Source organism: Trachurus trachurus (genome assembly GCF_905171665.1).
Source record: "Trachurus trachurus genome assembly, chromosome: 9".
In the NCBI taxonomy this organism is placed as follows: domain Eukaryota; kingdom Metazoa; phylum Chordata; class Actinopteri; order Carangiformes; family Carangidae; genus Trachurus; species Trachurus trachurus.
In genome coordinates this window covers 25,316,933-25,339,021 of record NC_139895.1, presented here as the reverse complement: position 1 = coordinate 25,339,021, position 22,089 = coordinate 25,316,933, and the positions used below count along the sequence as shown (strand labels likewise).

General features: G+C 43.1%; 2 protein-coding genes across 4 annotated transcripts in view; both read left to right on the top strand.

Annotated features, from left to right (window-relative positions):
* The window catches only part of rhobtb4 (Rho related BTB domain containing 4), a 539,043-nt gene that overhangs the window by 6,773 nt on the left and 510,181 nt on the right, over positions 1-22,089 (top strand). The window lies entirely within an intron of this gene.
* The window catches only part of arb2a (ARB2 cotranscriptional regulator A), a 146,871-nt gene that overhangs the window by 81,949 nt on the left and 42,833 nt on the right, over positions 1-22,089 (top strand). For all 3 annotated transcript variants that reach the window (XM_083979524.1, XM_083979525.1, XM_083979526.1), the window contains exons 9-10: positions 12,608-12,724; positions 19,058-19,142. In XM_083979524.1, the coding sequence (XP_083835650.1) occupies positions 12,608-12,724; positions 19,058-19,142 (202 nt within the window). The remainder of the gene's footprint in view (positions 1-12,607; positions 12,725-19,057; positions 19,143-22,089) is intronic.

Here is a 22,089-nt window from a genome sequence, read left to right as displayed (position 1 = left end):
GAAAACACTAGGGGGCACTGCCTGTCCTTTGTTACCTCTCTGTTCCCTAAGCAGGCTTCGATGCATGTGTATTTTTGTATGTGTGTGTTCTGTCTGTGTCTGTCTGCCCGTGCATGTGCTCCTGGATGTGTTTGTATTTTGTTAAAAAGCACTCCCTTGTCTGTAATGGATGACACGGATCTGCATTCAGACAGACAGGAAGGCAGGCAGCAGGTCTCTGGTGGTCACCAGGGCTAGCGCTCTGCACTCGGCCGCACCCCCCTGTCCTTACTTCCACCCCCTGCTTCTGTTTGGTGAACCCAGGGGTGTGGGTTAATGAAAAGGGCTTGGACCACAGAGAGGAGCGACAGTCATCTCACAGACACCTCTGCTCACCTCCAGCCCTCTGAGACCCTCTCTGCATGACAGGCCCCCCCTCTCCACGTCTCTCTCCCCACGTCGACCCTCTGTCCCCTCGGTCACGCCACATTGTCTGGCTGCCCGGTGGCCACCAAAAAACACAGCTCACCCAGTGTGGCATTACACAAAGGTAGATAAACTCAAAGAGAGAGTGGTGCAGTTTTGAGTGGATGACAGTTTTTGTGTGTGAGGAAAAAAGAGTGCTTGAGAACGGCTGCCCTGTTTGTCCAAAAGCCAATTTAGACAGGGGACCTTGGTTGCAATCGAGCCAGGGCGGCCTCAAAATTAAGATCAGCTCTAAACACCAGAGTTGGAGAGGAGATAGAGAGGACGCAGACCTTTGTTTCAACTCTGTCAGTTGAGCTTTTTGTGACACGCCACTTCATGAGGCAGTACTCGAGTTGTTTTCCGTGTGCCTTTTATATATACACAGTCTATACTATACAATTAGCGATCATGTTTACTTCTCTTATGTATCCTTACATCTGTTGATGAATGTGATTGTTTCTGACGGAAACTCAGAATTATTGATTTGTTGTGGTATTTTTTCTTTTTTCTTTTTTTTGTGGTGAGCAGACAGCTGATGAGGGGTGTTTGATAGTGCTAATTGGCAGCTCCCGTCCATGCAGTGTGTGGTTGGTGGTGGGTTGGGGCTGGGCGAAGTGAAGCGCTGCTATTGTTTAGAGGTGTCAAACCCAACACAGAACAAAGAGGACAGGAGAAATGTGCTGTGCTTGCCTATCAGTGTGCTGAAAGCAGCTAAAGTACACACACACACGCAAACACACACACACGTATGGATATGTATTATATATGTATGAATGCACATATGGACGTCCATTCACACACACACACAACAGCACATTACCTGGAGTCATATATACCACCGTTCATTCACACACTGACATTTGCACACTCGTACACACAAACACCTTCTGAGGCACACATGCACACACTCTTAGACAAACAGCCTGAAAATGACAAGATAATCACCACATTCAAACTTACCTTCAGCTCTGGGTAAATGCCTTTTTCTGAGATAAACTAATAAATATACTGTTTTCTTTTCAAATGTTCTCCACTGAAGGCCCTAATTAGCATACCCTGACAAAGACCTGACAGAGGTGTAATAGTTAAAAAGGTAATTTGACTACAAGTAGTTTGGGTGGGGAAAAGGGTCAGTGTGCCCCCCCCACCACCCCCCATCCGCCTCTCTCTTTAATGGTTTATTCACGCTTTTCGAGGACTTTTTGCGTGATTGACTGACAAGGTCTTTTTCCGAAATAGCATCTTCAGTAATGAGAAATAATTGACTCCCTAATCAAAAAAAGGGTTCATGGAATCCACAAACCCAACTGTAATCTTCTGTGGCATTTCCAGCAGAATTGACAGTCCTCATAGCTTCAGGCTCTATACCACTTTGATTTAATTGCTTTTTTTTTATAACATTAATAATATACTTTATACCGTATTGTGTGTGTACGCACTGTATGTGTGCGTGTGTGTGTGTGTTTGTGTGTATGTGTACATAAAGTGCTCCACACCCGTCTCTCAGGCTTTGTTTTTAATCAACAATATCACTTGAAAAGCTCTTCAACTGGTGTACTAGTTTTTGTAAATTTTACATTAAATTCATTATGGGAATCATTGTGGTGATTTCTTTATGTAGGCCTACCCCAGAGGATGCTGCTGTGCTTGTTTCGCACATTGTTTTAATAAAGTTCATTATAAAACACTGTGAACAGAAGAAAACTAAAGTAAATTATTTTTGCAAGTTATGTACGTGTTCTTATATTTTATTTAAAATATGGCTTTAGTGTCTGCTTAAACACTAGTATAATTAAAGTATTAATAACAACAATAATAATATTATAATTATAATAGGAGGAACAAGATCTTTATTTGATCTTTTTCTGTGTAGTATCACTGTTATTTCATTAAATTAGATATTATTTACTTATCTTGGCATTATGGTTTTTATTTATTTATTTATTTATTTTAATTATTATTATTTATTTATTTTTGGCTGCAATGCAACCCAAAGTTGATGTTTTTAATTTTCATAAGTAACTATCAATTATCAATGTAATTTTAATGCAAAAAGAGAAAATGTTTTTGCGTTTGAATCTGGTTCACAGAACATCATGATACGTGTTAGATGTTTGAAATGGATTTGTTTTTTTCTCTTACCCTGGCTGTTTAATTGGTTAATTGAATTGCTTTGTATTTTCTTATACCCTAAATTAGTATTATTTTTAATCTTTTATTCTTATGTCTTGATTACTTTGGGCATAAAAATAATCATTTAAGCAAGTGTGCCTGCAGTACCGCAAAGTTTTTATATGATGGGGCAAATTAACTTGTAGCTTCCCCCAGCTTGTCCAATTTGTAATATGGCCTCAACCCCTTCCCTCTCTCTTTTTTTTCTGACTCATCTTTCCTCTCGTTAAAAAGCGGTTTTAAATCATGGCTAGTGGCAATGAGAAGTTAATTTCAGATTGTTATATATTTCCATTAATTTTAGTTGGCCTTCTGTAGTTTTCCCTCCCTCACTCTCTCCTTCTCCTTTTGAGTACAGGGGATCACACAATCTGTTTTTTTTTCTCTCTTTTTCTTTTTTGGGGCTTTCTCTTACCCCCTTGCCCCACGGCATGGGAGACGAGCAAATAGAGCAGAGGGTGATAACTGAAGGAAGGAACACGCTCTTTGTCACTTTCTTTTACCTCTTTCCCTTCCCTCGAACTTTTTTTTTTCTTTTTTTGCACTCAATCAGAGATGGGTTGAGTGGCCCTGGAAGTTTATACAAAACACCTCCCCTTGAGAATGTAACTCCTGCAGCCCTAGAAGGACACAGACACACACACACGCATACACATACACACACACATACACACCTGATTTGCCAGTAATGTGTTGAGCAGCAGGCGCCTCCAGATTTGTTGTTTTTGTTTCATTTTCCTTCTCTTCCTCCTCCCCCATTCACAGCTAAGGTGAAAAACAGTCCACTGAGATATTTGGTAGATTTCGCCATTAGCAGGCTCCACCTTTTTCAAACACATGCAGTAGCTGGGCTTTATGTGTTGATTTGTGAAGCAAGAAAGTGAATTTCTATGGATCTTTAGAAGAAAAAAAAACATTTGTTTGAAAAAAGGGTATTTCTTGACAACAACAAGTAGAGAGAAGAAAGTCACACGATTGTTAAATTCATCTCCACTTCAACCTTCTCACAACAAATTTAGAGGAATTGAGTGAAAAATCCACATCATAGCTTGTTGAAATTTTCTCACTGCACCCCAATTTAGAAATTTTGGCTCAAATGCCAACGTTGGGCTCAGTTAGTACAAGGAATCAGTGTTCATCAGCCCCTAAGGCTGTGTGTGTCTGCCTGTGTGTGTGTGTGTGTGTCTCAGAAATGGACAGCAGTACCCGATGGATATTTAACACATTAGCTTTGGCAGAGCTGAGAGTGGTGTGAAAACACACTGATTTCCTAAGTGGCAATCATATCAGCCTTGCCGTCAGAGAGGCAGCAGAGAGCAAACATCTGTGTGTGTGCGTGTGTGCATGTGTGTGTTTGTGAGTGTGTGCCCTGGAACATGCTGCACATCATTTAGACCTTACCTTCAGTACTGCTTTAGATTTGGACATTCAACTTTTTTTTAATAATATGAGTCATAATGAAACTATGTTTCTTCTGCTTTGTTCTCTCCATGGTTTATTTTATCTAACTTCATTTTATCTAATGCTCAGACAATCTTTCTTTCTCTCTCTTTTTCGTACTGCATCTTTAGTTTTGCGTCCAGTCTTCTCTTCCAGCTCAGGGTTTCTTTCTCTCAGTTTCTTTAAACCTCTGTTGCGCTTGTATGCCTGCTCTCCATGTGTGTCTCTCTCTCTCTGTCTGTCCATGGTAAGCTGTCTCCTTGCGGCCAGGATTCAGGGAGCTCTTGGTTCTCCTCCATGTCAGAATCACCCTGAGTTACGACACAAAGGTCTCAGCCTCCTCCTCCACCCACCCTTGTTAGGCCCTCTCATGCACTCCCTCCCTCCGTCAATCTCATTTTCCCTCACCCTATCCATCCTGGTCTCCAGCCGAGAGTCACCCATCCGAAACTATGTTAAAACAGGGTCATCCCCCGGCGTGCACTTAAAGGCTGTCCCTTTAACCTGCTCTGAAATACTTACGGCTATTATTATAGCTTATAAATCATTAAGAAAGTTTAATTATACGAAAATTTCATGGTGGAAATGTGCAAGCTGACACATGGGAAGGGGAATTTAATGGGCCAGCAAGTCCCAGCACCGTGAGGGAAAATATTGAGGTTAGGTTTCTATTTTACAGCATTGCCGGAGGGTTGAGAGACAGAGAGAAAGACAAGAAAGAAGCACTTTCAAAGTGAGAGAGAGAGGGAGAGAAAAAAGAGAGTTGAGATGATGAGGCCTCGGCTGGTTTGCACTATGCAGAAGTTACTTTCTCATTTCACTCTGTAGACCAAAGCTGTTAATATGGCCAGTTGATTTGGGAATGATGAAGACGTTGCCCACTGTACCTTGTGCTGGTTTTCTTAACTAAGATGTAGTCTAATTAACACAAGACTTTAATTAGTCGGCATGCCGTAATTTCACTTTGTTAAGGAATGCTAATGCCTAATTAGAAATTATCATTTGGAGAATTTCTGTAATTGCTGTCACTAAACAATATACGAACACCCTGAACTACTAATGTTACAAAACTTTGTCCACTTTCTTAATTGTGTCAATATCATTTCAATGTGAACATCACAGGGGTATAGCTCATGCAACTTGAGCAACGACTAGCAGTCTTTTCATCGTGACAGAAATGTAATTGATCAAACTGTAGGGAGTTGGTATCATTAACACTAGCCTTAATTAGAAATTAACTGAATTGTGTTGTAGAAACTATGAAATACCAGCATGCATTTGACCATCGGTTTGGCTTAGTGAGTCTGAATGATTTGGCGTTGTCAGACAATTGAAAACTAATAGGAATTTAAGTGTCCCAAGGATTTATTATTATTTTTGGAATTATCACTATCATAAATAAAAAATAAAAAATTAAATGTGGAAAATCACTTATATGGATAAATGTGAAAAGAAATTCTCCAAGTTTTATACTGTTGTTTGAAGAACTAATAATTTTTATATTCACATGCATGTATGCATAAGCCAGCTCCCTCTAAAACTGTTTCCACTACAACTCATTCCATTATTTTGAGTTAACAGCACTTTCTTTGCTCATTTGCTCACTGCCATTGTTTATGAGCGCTCCCTTGCCCACAACCCTGTTTGTCCCTCCCTTCTTCTCTCCCTCCATCCCATCATCCCTGCCCTCTCTGCCTCCTCCCTCTGCCCTTCCCGTCTTCCTCTTGTTTTCCATGCGGGCACAAGCGGGGCGCAGCGCCCACAGCCGGCAGGTTTCCTGGCACGCTGCTCCTCATCCTCTGCCTTTTGTTTCCACCAGTGGACAACCATTCTCCACTTCTGCTGTGTCAGTAAATATTTACTGGCCTTCCTTTTCCTCACATCCCCCACTGATGTTGGTGTGTAGGCTATCTGGCCATGCATGGGTCTGTGTGTTTGTATGTATATCTTATATGCACACGCGTGTGTCTGTGTGTGTGTTTCTGTGTGTGTGTGTGTGTGTGTGTGTGTGTTGCATGTTCATACACACATAGAATCTCCCCAACATGCACACACACATGCACCACTTCCCACTAGCCTGCGTCCGGTGCTGTCATTCAAACAATTCAGGAATGCCCCCTTCCTCACCCTCTAAAATCTCACCCCCTCTGCCTCCCCACCATCCTCCCTTTCTCTCTCTTCCTCATCTCTCCTCCATCATACATGTGGGGAACAGCCGTTGGAGGAAACAGGAAAGACAGGAGGAAGTTATTGCAGTTTTCTACTGCTCTCTCCCTCCCTCTCTACACCCTCACCATAGCCAGGGTTCATGCACTGGAGAGTCAGAGGGGAAAAAACCCTGTGAGTAAATGCATGTGACCTCAGTGAGCAAAACCCCTGCACACTCCCACAGCAATGAAAGATGCACACACACAAACACACTCCTTTTTGCTCCCTAGGGCCCCGTGGCCTCGTGCTAGAGAGGGCTTCCTTCCTGCGGTTAAGACAAAGGAAGCTGGGGACCGACAGGGGACCTGGGACCGCTGCTTCAAAGCCACAGGAAGCGCTGGTGTTGTCTCTTCCTGTGGAGGGTGTCGGAGCGTGGGGGGCCAGCTGCCTGTGTTTTCACAGTCAGGGACGAACAGGGATGAGTGAGTGTGTGCATGTGTATGTGTGTTTGTGTGTGTGTATGTGCCACAGAGACAGGGTAGTTTGGGTAGCTGAACACTCTGCACTTCCACTCCTATCCGCCCCTCTCTGACCCGAGATCATTTGCTAGCAACATTCAGTCATAGGAATAAGAGTGACAACACACAAACATGGCGAATCTCTCAGTCATTAAAAGCCAAATGCAGCTGTGGGTGATCAACTTAACAAGTGTTTATCTATAAGTCTATTGTCCTTATTGATTTATGATAGAAGGAAATTATTGTCAGAGCATGGATCAGCCTTTATGTTTGTTTTTTTCCCCGGCCTTGCCACTGTCTTTGCAGACTCTACACATGCTTGCAATGTGTACATGTCTCTATGTGTTTGTGTTTGTGCTCATGTTCCAATGTTGGCGTGTAGGGATTTATGGGGGTGTATGTGTTAGTGTGTCTGCGCCATGTGTTTTCCAACCTTCCGGTGTGCACCCGCATACATGTTTGTTTGTTTTTTCTGTGTTCGCCCTGGCTTCTCTGATGCTCTCCTCTTACTCTCTGGCAGCAACAGGACAGTTAATCAATCAAATATTTAAGCAGTGCTTCAGTGCTCAGTGGGTAGTCCTAGATTATCTGTGGCTGTTGGCAGTGCATGGCGCAGCCACATTATAAGCCTCGTCTCTGACTGGCATCGTCACGGGGCGCTTCTCTCTCTCTCTCTGTCTCTCTCTCTCTCTCTCTTTCTCTCTCTCTCTCTCCTCCTTCCCCTTGGCCTCTGCTCAGTCTTTGCACACTCCCACTACCACTCTACATTTTGTCTTCTTTTTCAGTCTCAATCATTTTCTGTCATTCTCTCTCTATCCCTTGTTTTCCTTCCTCTTGTTTGCTGCTCTCCATTCGCACTCTCTCTCTGTGTATAATTGTGGCTTTTCACATTACTATCTGACAGTGAGCAAGGCCCCTTAAAGAGCTCTCATCTTTCTGTCTTTGCCTTTTTTTTCTCTTTTCTCTCACACTGCATTCTTTCTAGGGATGAGTCTGTCTGTCTCCCCGCAGGGATCTCCATTGTGGATTACCATTCAGTTTTCGCCCAATTATCTAGTGGCTTTCGCTGCCTTTGACACATAATTATCAAAGGCCTAAATAATTGTCTTTATTATTGCCGGTGTTTAGATGTAGCATCAGCGGAGCAGTCGCGAGTAAGGGAGCGTCACAGGGAGAGGAGAGAAATGAAGTATTTATCTCGACCAGAGATTAGCTTAGCATGCTGTTAAATGATGTCTCGACGCTTATTTCAACTCCTCGTCCAGATAAATAAACATGATTAATATGCCCCCCTCCCCTCCTTCATACACAAACCTCTCATCTACATATATGCACACCCATCACATTTCACGTTGTACGTCAGTGATGAAAATAAGATTATGCACAACAAAAAGTCTAGCAATTAGCTGGCTTTGTTGCAGGAAGTAGCTTAAAGCGCTGAACACTGTACTTTGCTGAAGGCCATGAGAGAGGTCAGGTACAAGATACAAGGGTTAGAGGTGTGTGTGTGTGTGTGTGTGTGTGTGTGTGTGTGTGTGTGTGTGTGTGTGTGTGTGTGTGTGTGTGTGTGTGTGTGTGTGTGTGTGTGTGTGTGTGTGTGTGTGTGTGTGTGTGTGTGTGTGTGTGTGTGTGTGTGTGTGTGTGGCGCTATTTCATAGAACTGTGCCGTCCAGGGGGTCAGAAATTGGTGATGTTTGTGGGTCTCTATAGCAACCAAGCCCTCTGCAGAGAAATCAGAAAAGAGTGGTTTACGAGGGAAAAACAGAGGGAGGAAAAAGAGAGAGTTGTAGTTCATTCAGAGTGTGAATGTATGTGGGGCGGTGGTGAACTCAAGCGTGCGTCATCACTTGTGACTCAGCTTTGTTATCATGTTTCAGAGAAATGAAAAAATAAATGTACGTATGTGCTGCTATGTTCAAATTAAATACAAAATCACACAGAGTAAGTAAAAACGGCTTGTCACAGGGAGAAATTTAAGACATTTCTGACTCTTTTATTCTTTGTGGAAACTAAATTATGGTGTCAGAATGGCCATGATAATGTGAATCAGACTTACAGTATAAGCCTGAAATGGTGCAGAAGATAGACGCAATACATCACACTGGTGATAAGACATTGAAAGACCACTTGCTTCAGGGATGCTGTTCTGAAGCTGACCCTGTGGTCTGATCTCCCCGTGAAGTGGGTCAAGGGAAAAGAGAATTTTCCTCATGGGGATCAATAAAAGATTCATAAATATTCTTTGTTGTGCACATCTGCCCGTCTTCCTCTCATCTGTCTTGCTTTGTCTCCTCATTCCCCTCTTTTTTCTCTCTCTGAGCATATCACTTTTACATATCATTCAGCTCTCTCTCGTAACCGTCTACCTTTCTACTCTCCTTTCATATAAGTTTTTACATGCAAGCCCTCCATGTCCAAGCCCCACTCAAACTTAACTCTGCATATCCAGCTGCTTTAGCATTAAAGGAAAGGCCAGCAGAGGCATGGCAAATGTCTCAACATCTGTGTGTTGGTTTTAGCTCAACAAGTATTTCCACATGTTTCTCTTTCTTTTTCCCTGTCCGATACAAGACTGATCACAACAGCTGGTCTGTTTCCTTGTTAAAGCTGCAGGCTGCGGTTACATAGTGGATTAGCACATTTAACATTCTGGATAAAGATGGCTAACGCTAACTCACACAGGGTAACATGGTGTAAAAATTATAACACGATGAGTCATATGATAAGACAGCTTACATCTCTAGTACCCCCTTGGGGGCATGTGGCTTTATGGTTCTAACTGGCTGGTAAGTAAACCATGAGAATCAGCCACCTAGTAGAAGACACAGACATGCTTAGATTTCCCTTTCAACAAGCAGCTAACCACAGTTGTCATTGTGGCTTTTAAAACACGGGACCCAGTGGTGTCAAAATCATTGTGGTTGAGGGCCACACTGCGTAGAGCACTCTCTCCTGGAGTCATTATTTGTCAACCTATTACCTCAACTGTTACCACAGCCAGCCATATGTGTGTAGGCATTGCGGCAATGAGACCTGTCAGAACAAGTGATTTATATAGCCAGTGGTGGGAGATGGAGTTCTTTGGTCTTTAATCTTTGGTTGAGGCATCGTCAGGAAAACAGACTCTGTTTGGTGAGAGTTCCTGATTTATTTCCCTTCCTCATTTCAGCAAATACACTGTGTGAGTATCTTTGAATAGCAAATCACTGAGAAACTTGAGGACAATAGTTGGTTAGAGAGGGCCAGAGAAAGTAGTTTTTCATTGTGTTTCAGACCAATAAAATTTAGCCAGAGAAAACCGAAGAGCATTCAGAGGTGAATCTAATCTATTTTAATGGCTGCTTCAGGATTTCGGAAGGTCTCGTTATCCAGTCTTTAAAAATAATTTCTCCACTCATCTGTCCACTTGATAAGACAGTACATCTAGGCACAATTAACCACGCTCTGCCTAAATACTTGAGTTCAGTGTTTAAGTTCCAGACACATCTATCCAGCACCATTTAGAACCAAGTTTCACTCCCACCTTACCAGCTGTGCCTTTTTCTTTGTTCATGCCTTTATCTTTGTCTAACTGCTGTCTATCATTCACTTGCTTCCCCAACAAACTCAAACTGCCCCTCTGTTGTGCAGCTCCCTCATAACTCCTCACATTCATTCACATATGCATACATCCACGTGTGTGTACCATGCGCATGCAGGCATACACACACGCACGTGCACACATGTCCTCTGGCTGTCTTCGTAGTGCTTTTCTCTGTCTTGCTTCCATCTATCAGCATATTCTTTGTTATGTTGTGAAAGTACTTTGTTTTAAAAGTGGCATGTCAAAATACTTTAAACAAAGATAGACTTAAACAACCTGTCATTATTGGCAGGTTGGCAAATACTGTGTACTTTGGCACAAGTTATCCCATTTATTATAGCTTAGTTACCGTTTTAATATGCCAGTGATTTCCAGTGAACCCTATCCATGTAAATAACATTGAGGTTTTCCATCAAAAAAAAAAAAAAACTGGACTCAGATGATTTTAAGAGGGATACAATAGGGGCAAGTAGAGACTCATTTAACCACTTGGAAAGTGGAAAAGATGTTTTCTGTCCAGGCTTGGGTGATGTTTTTGTCTGGATTGAAGTCATGTGCTTCGTGTTTTCCATAGGCAGTCAGTCCACTGTCTCCTGTTTCCTGGCCTCTGTTAGCAGCCCCTATACTCAGGGACTGGCCCGTTTGGCTAGCACCAGAAAACAGGACCTTGACTGACACCTCCAGTTTTAAAAGGTTGACTTTGCTACTCCCTCGGGCCCAGTTCTGCCAGAGGAAAGATTTTCAACCAAGCGTGGATGAGGAAGGGAGTACAGAGACGAGTCTGTATCTCTGTGTGTGTGTATGATTCTGTACGAGCGGGGAATTTGTCTGTTCATACATGTGCAGTGTCTGTCTTCTTTTGTTGTCTTTCTCTAGTGCAATAGTTGTGCACTTTTTTCTTTATGCTTATGGCTGTACCTCCTTTCTCAGTCTGCTTTATCCTCCACCGTGGTGAAGACGCACCAGTGGAAGCCTTATCAGCTGGATGATGTATGAGTCCTTAGTGCCTTAATAGATTCCATTTATCTCTATACACTCCCACTTTAATTTGGCTGGGCAAGGGAGGATGTATTCAAATGCCCAGCGTCATTATGATGTACAGCCGGCCAGCTAGAGTCGGCCTCTGTGATTGCTCCAGCCTTAGCCTCAGCCTGGGTGTCAGACACAGATTCATGCTGTAACCCCATCTTAAACCCTCCACAGCTGCAAAAAATAAAATAAAAGTATCTTTATACTTATGTCTCAGATATTTTATTTTATTACACTTGGGCTTATACAGTAGGCCAATATTTATCATATTCTTGCATACAAACACCAACTTCTGATAGTCCAGTCACCGTCTTAGCCTTAACATTACTTGCTAAATGTCAAGTCCTAGAGATCAGTAGTCCAGGCTGCAAGCAAGATTTCCCTCCCTCCAGACGACATGTAAGATGAGGCCTTAATTTAGTCCAATTTGGTGTGTGTTGCCACAACACCATGTGTAAATGACCACACCACCACTACACTTAGTGTTTCATTCTGCAGCTCTATGACCATCCCCAGTCCCCCAGTCCTTCCCCAGCTTCACTAAATCTATACAGTAAGTGATTGTTAACCTATTGTTGCAAGTCCTGTTCTCTTTTCTTCCCGTTTATCTTAAAGCGAAACAGAGTGAAACGGCTCATTCCCAGTGCCTGGCTACCATACTCCTTGGGGTAGGACCAGCGGTGTGGGAAGTCTATTGTAGTGCGGTAACAAGTCCTTTGTGTGACATTTTCCTTGGCGTTGACATTCAGAGGGGAATAGGAAGACGGGCCTGCTGATGCCACATTCTCCGTGACATGTGAAGGGAAAGGGTATTAAGAATGGGGACCGAGGTATTTGAACGTGCACGGGGAAGGACATTTGTACGGAACGTGACAAGGACACGCTATGGTGGAGCAGCTCTTTCATATTTCACTTTATAACATTATGCCATACACCAGGTTGAATCTGTATCCGCCAGTTACAAAGCTGTCCACTGGGCCAGTGCTATCATGGTCCAAGGAGTAGGCTGACAGTGTGTGTTGCACAGGGAATAAAATTTTTATTAGGCAAGTATCTACTGACACAAAGGGTATGTCATATTAAAATAATTTTATTCACATCTATGCAATTCAAAAATATTATTTTGTTTTTCTAAAGAAGTTATTATATTTCATACAGCTCTCTCTCTCTCTCTCTCTCTCTCATTCAAACATCTGAGATTTAATAGCGTCTGTCTCATTAATATGCTGGAAGTGTGACAAACACAAATTTGATTTGCTTTTTGTGGCAGATGAATCAGAGGGAAATGCAGGTGAAGAACAGAGTGTGTGCTGTGGCTCTGACTGACTCCGCTCACAACATCTGGCTACAGGAGACCAGCAAAGGCACCCAGGACTGGATGCAGCAGGTGAAATTACCACACATGCTGAAATACACAAACACACCCTGAAGACAAACAAAGATGCTGCGAACCATACAGGGGTCCATTCACAAGCTCCCATCTCATCATGCAAATGTATCCAGAGGTCTTTTAGATTCTGCTCCTCTCTAATTTCTCCCCACACAAGTCCTCTGACCTACACAGGTACCCCTGACCAACAGCTAGCCTTAGAAGTCATAGAGAACCAGTGTTTGCATGTATTTTTCCTCTCTTTTTTTTATCAGCCCCCTCTTTTTTCTCTGGGTGCATGTCAATGAATAACTGAGACAGTTAACCCTCACTGGTGTGTGTGCATGTGGCTAGGCATGCATATGTGTAAGAATGCATGCATGTGTTTCTATGCACTTGTGGGTAAGCATGTGAGATAGAATGTGCGTGCGTTTGTGTTAGCTTCATTTTAGCACTTGCCCTTTCTGATGTGACCTCTGAGCCATACGCAGCACCTGGGCTCACTCTGTATGCACATACTGATGAGACCAGCCAAGACCAGAGTTGCTCGAGAGCCAGAGATGCAAATGTCATGCACGCATGCACATACACACACAGAGCCATGCACACTATACCTTTATTTGTATTACATAGACTTTTATATCCCTTGCCTTTTGTTTTTGCTATTTCTGTCATCCCCCATTCCGGGGTCTCTGTGTGTGTGTATATATGTATATATTTGGTAGTGCGATCAAGTGTGGGTCACTTGTCTTCGAATGTGTACGTATGTTAGTTTGAGTTGTGGGGATTCAAGGTTGCACTGGCCCCCTTCTCCTTGTCTGGCATCTCCTATTTTTGATTCATCTAAGGGATGCGTGGGACAGAGCATAATTGGAATGTTAAGTGATTTTCTATTTGTGATGATTACCCAGAACAATAAATTTGAAATAACCTTCTTTGTCCAGTCTAAGGCAGGGGACAGGCAAGGATTTGCACAGTCTTGTGCTCATTAACCCATAGTCCTTTTTTGGCAGAATTAAGAGAGGAGCCTGCCTAATTAAAGGGAAATTTTCTAGAGGGAAACAGTGGCACACCTATGCTATGTCCTTCTCAATGATACAACGGGCGAGGGGGGGAAAGTAAATTTGGAGGAACGTTGAGATACATCTTTAGATTTTACATGCTCTAGATTCCTTGTATAGTTTTTGTCTTCTTTTATTCCTTAAATTCTTAATCCCTTTCATTTCTAAAACAGTTTGAACTCAGCTTTACATTAGTTTAAGAGTCACTAATTCCAAAGACATTTAGACGTTTACACTCTCTATTTCTGTCCGGGACCCTTAAATTCATTAAGATAATCATTACACCAAATTTATTTAACAACAAAAATGTGTTGGTTTTTCTTCCCAAAAAACAAATTAACTTGAAATGACAAATCAAAATATTTTGATGCATTGTCTTGTCTTGACAATTGACTGATAAAAGTACTTGTAGTATTTTAGTACAAAAGTGTTTTAACCACTGATTTTCACTGATAATTTAGTATCAGATGAAGATAATTGCTGTAGATCAGTATGATGTGAAGAGACAGATTTTAACAACCTGATTGATGGTGACAGAGAACAAAAATTATGTCTCTTTTTTTAAACTGGTAACTTCAATTATGTTATTGTATTTTGTCACATCACTGCCCTCTGGCCATGGGTGGCAATGCTTGTTAACAAGCCCCCAGTCAGCTCAAGAATGGAGGTGAATCCAAAATCTAATCTGTCCCAGTCATTTACATTAGAAACCAATACTGTGGATGTGCAGTGGATCCACCAAAAGGTCAGAGTCCCTTTGTATTTCACCCAATATGCTAATCCCATGGCTCTAGGCTGATTGAGGGGTTTCTGTTGTTGGCTCCGTTTGCTTATGTTTGTCTTTGAATGCTCACACATAAATGCATCTGTTGGTGAATGCTCCTTTTTAAAATATATTTTTTCATCATTAAATCATACGCATCTTGGATGTAAGGAACACTTGGATTGGACACTGATCTTAAAACTCACACACACATGGGCAGAGCAACCCACATGTTGCAGTGAACCTGAATAATCCTCCGGGTGGTGTTTACGCAAATAATGTGCCTACACGAATGGGTGCATGTGAGGTTGTGGCATCTCAGCAGTCGACCGCTCTGTTCTCTACAGACAAAGATAATTCCCCACCTCCAGGGATCAAGAAGTCACTAGATGGTGGGATGGAGAGATGAGAAGAGGAGTGTGAAAGAGAGAAGATGAGATTTAGAGATCAGCACCTGCTGGGCCAGGTTATATCGACCAAATGGGTCAGACGAGTGGAAAATGACGTCACAGCTAGTAGAGGAAGAGTGAAGGTGAAAGAAAAGAAAAGGAGAGGGAATAAACAGAGACTGAGATGGAAAGACCCATCCATTGACTCAGACAGAAAAAGGAATTGACAGAGAAATAAAGTATGAGAAATGTTCAATTATTTAAATCCTGTTGACTGCCACCCAGAAAGCACTGGGTAGAGTTGTGGAAAAGAAACACAAAAAGACAGGTAGGATGTGAATGGAGTGAATACAGATGGAGGAGAGGAGATGAAGAGATGAATGTGGAGATAGATGAGCAGCATAGTGAGGAGAAGTGAGTGAGAGAGAGAAATGTGAATGATGGTGTACAGCTGGCAGCCTGTCACAGTCTCCAAGGTGTCTCCTGTCACTGTGCTGGCCTGCTGTCACACTCTAGTGGCCTGCCCAGAGCACACACACAGACAGACATACACACATGCACACACACATACAGAGTACACTATGGTCATGAATAAACCATCCTAATCCATAGAGATTATACAGCAACTGGAGGAGGTGGGAGAGACAGGCACAGAGCGAGTGAGCAAGAATTGATACGCGGAACTACTTTCTGAGAAGTTAGGTTGCAGACTGTCATGTGTGTTATGGTTTAGGAGACTTTTGTACACTTGGCACAGAGTTTCTGTCATGGGACTCAGTCCTGTGTACTTCCAGAAGGAAGAGGTGGAGATACTGTGTAACCCTACCATGAAATGGAGCCAATAGAGCCAACTGTATTTAATATGCAGGGGGCAATAGTAGACAGGAGTGGCCTTAATTGTTTCATTTAGATCTATGTTAAAGTTGTATTGGGAAAAAAACAACATTAAATCCAGTCACTTTTTTTGTTTTTGCTCTGTGATAATGTTAATGAAGTCCAGCCCTCCCCGGCTTTAACAGGTGTTATCTGTTATTTCCATGTAGATTTTGGAAGGGAGGACATAGACGTTGCCCTTTAAAGGCCTTGCACGTGTGTTTTTGTGATGCTTAATGTGTAGTGGGTATGTACACCTAAGAGTGACTTATTTGGGACTTGGGGTGGCTCCATTAGATCATCCTTCCATCAGCTGAGTGCAGTGTTTTGTGTCCATTATTCTCTGTGTGTGTGCATGCGTGCGTGTGTGCGTGCTGTATATGTGAAAGAAGTGCAGTGGTTTCCACTCTGCAGCAGGTGGTAGATCACATCCATCCACACAGCAAACACACATATATAAGACTTAAAAGCACCCCTCATGTGTGGAGGGGTCGACATGACACCTGCTTGTCATTTACACTCTCAGACCATGCTGTAAACTTCTTACTTCAGAGCTGAGTCTTCAACTCTAACTTTAAATTATCTTCTATAACTTTGTTTCCATGTAATGTTGATACTGGGATTACGTCATATAAATACATTGATCAGGAATGTGTCTGTTTGAGTGAGTGCATGTATACTTGCATTACGCATACACACACATGCACGGAGCAACAGAAGTGGCAGTGGGGGGTGGGGGGGGAGTCAAATCTGTTTACATGTTTGTTTCTCTGTCTGCCTTTAGTTCAAAAGCGCCATTGATCGGCGGACGAGCCGCTTGAAGTGATGATGCTATGCGTCAGAGGCAGCTGATGTGATGTGCCATCCTTTTGTCACATCACCCCTCTCTAATCCCAGCCAGTAGGCCTTGCCTTTATGTGACTGCTGTTATGCCTGCGGTCTCCCACAGCACTGGGGCTGTGTGCTGTGTGCTGTGTGTGCGTGTGCATTTATGCAAGAGTTTGTGTGCACATGTGTGTTGTTGCCTTGACAAATCTATTCAAACCCCGGCCTCCCTGCCTCCATTGGTGGCGATGGTGGAGATGAAGGGGGAGGGAGGAAGGCCCTTTGAAAGACTCCCCTCCTTCTCCTCTCTGCAGCCGCCTTCAGCCCACTGCTCCACAGCCCAGCTGACATCTTCCTCCAGACAGACTGAATGAATTAAAGGAGATACAATGAGACACTTGATGTAGCAGTCAAGGAGCCCCACTGCTTCAATGCTGCTCTACACCGCTCTGCCCTTAAGCCAAGGCTCAGAGGAGAGCACATCTAGGGCAAAGCAAAGGATCTAAAAATACACAATATGCCACTGTTTACCAAGATGACTTGTCATCTTCCCCCAACACTGAACCCCCAGTCCTTCCCCCCTCATCTCTCTGCCGATCTTTGGCTCCTCTTTTGCTATTCTCCATCCGACTGCCACAGCACTTTTGATTGACAAGGCTGGAGAAATTAAATAGAGAGGATGAAAGTGAAGGGACATTTCTATTTACGCTGTGGATTCAGTTTGTGTATTTACTTGTTGATATTCCTAGGTATTACTACTACTGACTTGATTATATATTTTTTTGCAACTATTGGCCAGATATTTAGCAATGGTCATCTCCCATACATTTATCTGAAAGCTTTAAGTACATAAATAACATGGGACAAAGATGTAATGTATCCAAAGACATTTCATTTTTACTTAGCAGGTTCAAGGGATTTAAAAAGCATCAATATGTTTATGTATCATTTTATAATTTTTTTATACATTTAGTGTGCCTTTACAGATTTATACAGGCACTAGGTTGTGAGTGTTGGTGTGACGTGACCCTGGATTTTTTTTTTTACATGTATTTTTTGGACGGGCTAAAGTGGAGGAAGTTTCACACATTTGTCTATCCAGTCCCGCCCCTTTCAGGGCCTTGGGAGTCAGGGTCGCTGAGGGCAAAAATGCGTGTGTGTCTTTTGCGCGTGTATGTGAGTTTGAAGGGTTCACAACGCTACTCATCTTTGAGAGAGACCCCCCGCAATGCAATCACTGACCCACACACACAAGCAGACACGCACACACAAGCATGCACAACACTGTAATGGCTGTCAGGGGGCCAGGGTGAAAGTAAACAAGGGCAGATAAGCAGTGATTCAGAAGGACGCCAGCTGCACATTCTAATCTCTTTACATTTTCTCTTTCTTCTATTGAACTTTTATCTTATCTGGGGAACGTCTTCTCCAAGCATTCCCTCTCAACCTCCCACTTTCCCTCTCTTTCTTCTTCCTTGTTTTTGTACTAACCTTACAAGCCACAGCATACCAATCCACATGGCATGGTGATATGTTGTCATTTGCCGCCCCAGAGAGAGAACATTCAAAGCATGGGGAAAGTGAGCTGTTTTGTAGTAAGGCACTGACATGCTTCATTACAGGTACATTTAGCCATATGTTTGAAATAACTTAGAAGGTAGATAGAAGGAGTGCCACACAGACAGGAAGATGAAGACAGCAAAATATGGATAAAGAGGTCTTCTCCTCTTTCTGACAGTAGAGTTGTCAACCACAGGGGGGTTTGAGAGGACGAGGGGTGTTTGCAGGGGGTTATGGGTCAGCAAGCTGGGCAGACACCCTCCCCCAGGGCACCCACTGATCCACCATGGTAGAAGGCCTCATCTCTCCACCACAAACAAACGCCAAGCTGTCTGAGCAACATGTCACAGAGCTTTTAATTGCTTGTTCCTGTCTCTCTCTCTCTCTCTCTCTAACCCCCCCCCCACCACCACCACCACCGTACACACACACACACACACACACACACACACACACACACACACACACACACACACACACACACACACACACACACACACACACACACACACACACCTCACTCTGGCATACACATACCTCCTTCTCACTTATTGTCCCCCCTCTTGTGCACCCCACCTGTCCCCCTTTTCTTTGTCTCCCCTTCCTCCCTCTTTTTTCTGTCTTATCTCTTCTAATGTCAGTTTTGATTTCTATATTTACATAGAATAAGAAAAATGAACAGCATCAGCATAAAAAACACACATTTTTGTTTGTTTTTTACATCAAATCCTTTCCCCTGTCATATTTCCATCTTTGAGCAACCCTCTGTGTGCCATTAGTCTTTGTAGAAGTGCTTAAAATCTATCTTAGAAGCAACAAAGAGCTAGAAATGTTTCCTCAGACTTTTTAATTTTCATGTGCTTTTTTCCTTTTCCCACAGCACTGTTGTAACTGGGTATCAAGTTCAGAGCCTCTGGACACACCGCTGGATCCCATGCTGCCAGACTGCCCCAGAGTCTCTGCAGGTATCAAACAAGCTCTGTATAAATACAACAACAACACTACATTTTTTTCTGTCTCACTTCAACAGAATAACATTATTACTCAGTATCTGCTCATTTTGGATTGCTTTCATTTTCCATATTATACAATAGTGCAAGGAGTCTGACTTAATTCCAATGCAGCTGAGCAACTGAGCACTGGAACACCAGTTGTAAATGCTTTACGTGCAGGCAAAAGGTGCTATGTCAATGTTAGCTGAGCCAAGTTTTTATTCTACAGTCAATTGTGAAATGTTGAATTGGGATTTCTTTATGAGTAGTATAATTGTAGTGTGTAGTTTTGAGAAGCTGGTACTACCAGAGGGTTACAACTGGTGATATAGTAATAGAGGATTAAGTATGAGTTTTGACTAGTAATTTCCATGGATAATATGCAGAAAAATATACTTAAAATATTACCATAGGTCTCAATGTGGTTCCAAAAATAAGTTGTTTCTCATTTGTTAGGTAAAGATGTTGTCACAGCCTGGCTCTTACAGCCATGACAAAGGAGGGAGACGCACCGTGGTCACAATTAAAGAAGTATTTATTCAACAGATAACCATAAGATAAGCCAACAGATCACAAATCATGGAGTGTGGATGTCAGTGGATAGGCATGTGGAGCATGTTGTGTTTGGGGAGTGAATGTGTGTGTGGGGGGGTGTTGTAGAGTGCATGAAGTAATAAATGTACAACAGAAGAGTCTATGGCCGCTGCATCGCCGTCAGGGTGCCTGCAGGAGAGGGAAAGAAGAGAGAGAGACAGAGCAGTTAGTTGGTTTTATAAGACAGATGAGAGTAAGGGGATTTAATATACCAACTTCAGACACAAATGATGTACCATTACAGTTAAAAGTTAAAGTTAAATGCAAACACAATCTTCAGCATTTTATATACCACTGTATATATGCTCATCTGTGGCTCCCAGCAGTGCGCATGTGCAGATTATCAGGGTTCATTCAGTGCAGTGTGATGTATATGTTGACGAATTCGTATTGGTTGTCTTTCTGTGTGTGCGTGTGTGCACAGGGCTTTCCAAGGATGTGTGTATGTGTTTGCATGTTTGTTGGTGTTGGGTAGATTGGAGGACTTAGTACAGCTGATTGAGAGGGATCATTGTCAGAGAGACAGAGAAACTGAAGCAGTGGCAGATTATCTTGTATCACAAATACACACAGAAACAGTGGCTGTCTCTCACACGCTACAGAAATGAGCTGTTTGATTTTGTTTCTATTTTTGCCTCTTTTTTTTTACGCCCTTTCCCTCTGGGGGGGCGGCACGGTGGCACAGTGGTTAGCACTGTTGCCTCACAGCAAGAAGGTCCTGGGTTCGAATCCCCGGCCGCCCAGGTCCTTTCTGTGTGGAGTTTGCATGTTCTCCCCGTGTCTGCGTGGGTTTCCTCCGGGTGCTCCGGTTTCCCCCACCATTAAAAACATGCCAGCTAGCCTGATCCTCCAGTCAGTGCCCCTGACCAAAGGCACTGGCTCATAATCTGGAGTTGGTCCCCGGGCGCCGCACCGTGGCTGCCCACTGCTCCTCAGGGATGGGTTAAATGCAGAGAAAGAATTTCACTGTGCTAGCTGTATATGTGACAAATAAAGTACCTTTACCTTTACCTTTACCTTTCTTTTTCATCATCTGCTCTGTCTCCTATATTCATTAATCTGCTCCTGTGGTGTTTGGCTTCCTGTCCCTGTGCCCTCTCTGTGGTTGACTGGCCTTGATGATGTCACGGCCATCATGAGAATGTGTCCTTAATGTTGGATTAGGGATGAAAGCTGTAATCCTCGACATGACCGTTGATAAAAGATGATGATTGCGGTGTTGTTTGAAGAGCGACCCACATGCGGGCAAGCACACACAGGCACACTCAAAAGGAAAGTCGAGCTGTAAATAGTATACACCATTATCTTCTTATTTCATGTCTATGTTTATACATTGATTGTTACATGTGTACTCACAGACACTCAGGAGGTCCTGCTTTATGTTTTTAGTCTCTTCAAAAAGCCCCCCTGTGACATCATGGTGAATGTATAGGTCATCTTACACATGCTCCACATGTCGGCGAATACATCTCCAATGCTGCTATCTCATCTCAGCCATTAAAACACCATGTTCCATGGAGCTGTGTGAGTGGGTGGCCTTAACATCTACCAGTGAATCAGCTCCTTGAAATGTCATCCAGCCTTCAATACAAAACCCATACTGTATTTCATGTTCAAATGTCAGTTTTTTTTTCTTCCTGTGATGTTTTATGTCTCTTCTCAGTGACTGCTGTCGGTCAAAAGACAGCAACCTTTGAGCAAAGATATCTAGGTTTACTTTTTGAAGCTGCTGGCATGCCTGGCATTGTCCTAACACAGACCTGTTTGACACAGCGTCCATCTGTATGTATGCACTATTGACTTGTGTTCTATTGACTATTGCTACTTTAACCGAGCTGAAAAGATCAGAGTCTCTGGCCTGTTAACAGAGCTGCCAACTCAGCTTGTCTCTGGTCTTTTGGTGGCAGCTTCTGATGTCAAAGGTTGACTCTGTCGTCTTTGTGTCCTTGGCAGCCTCGCAGGTTCACAGGCAGCAGCCATTGTGGCGAGAGTCACGGCAGAGCCACAGAGGTGACGAGGTTGAGGGAAGGTTGAGGGAAGGCTGTCAGGGCATCGTGGCCCAGCAATTCAATCGACACACATGCAGCTCCCAACAGTCACCTCTTCTGCTGCCATGACTTCTACTGTTGTCTCGGTTGCTATGGTAGAGTATGCGCGTGTGTTCGTAGGTGGGGGTAATCGGGGTTGACCATAAAGTGTCTCTGCAACAGAGAACAGATCGGTGAATCCTTGTTGTCAAGCGCACATATGCAGACACACATCACAGTGTGAACCGCTGCTCTTGTGTAGAGCCAGACTGAGCCAGGCCCGGGGCGATTCGGCTGCT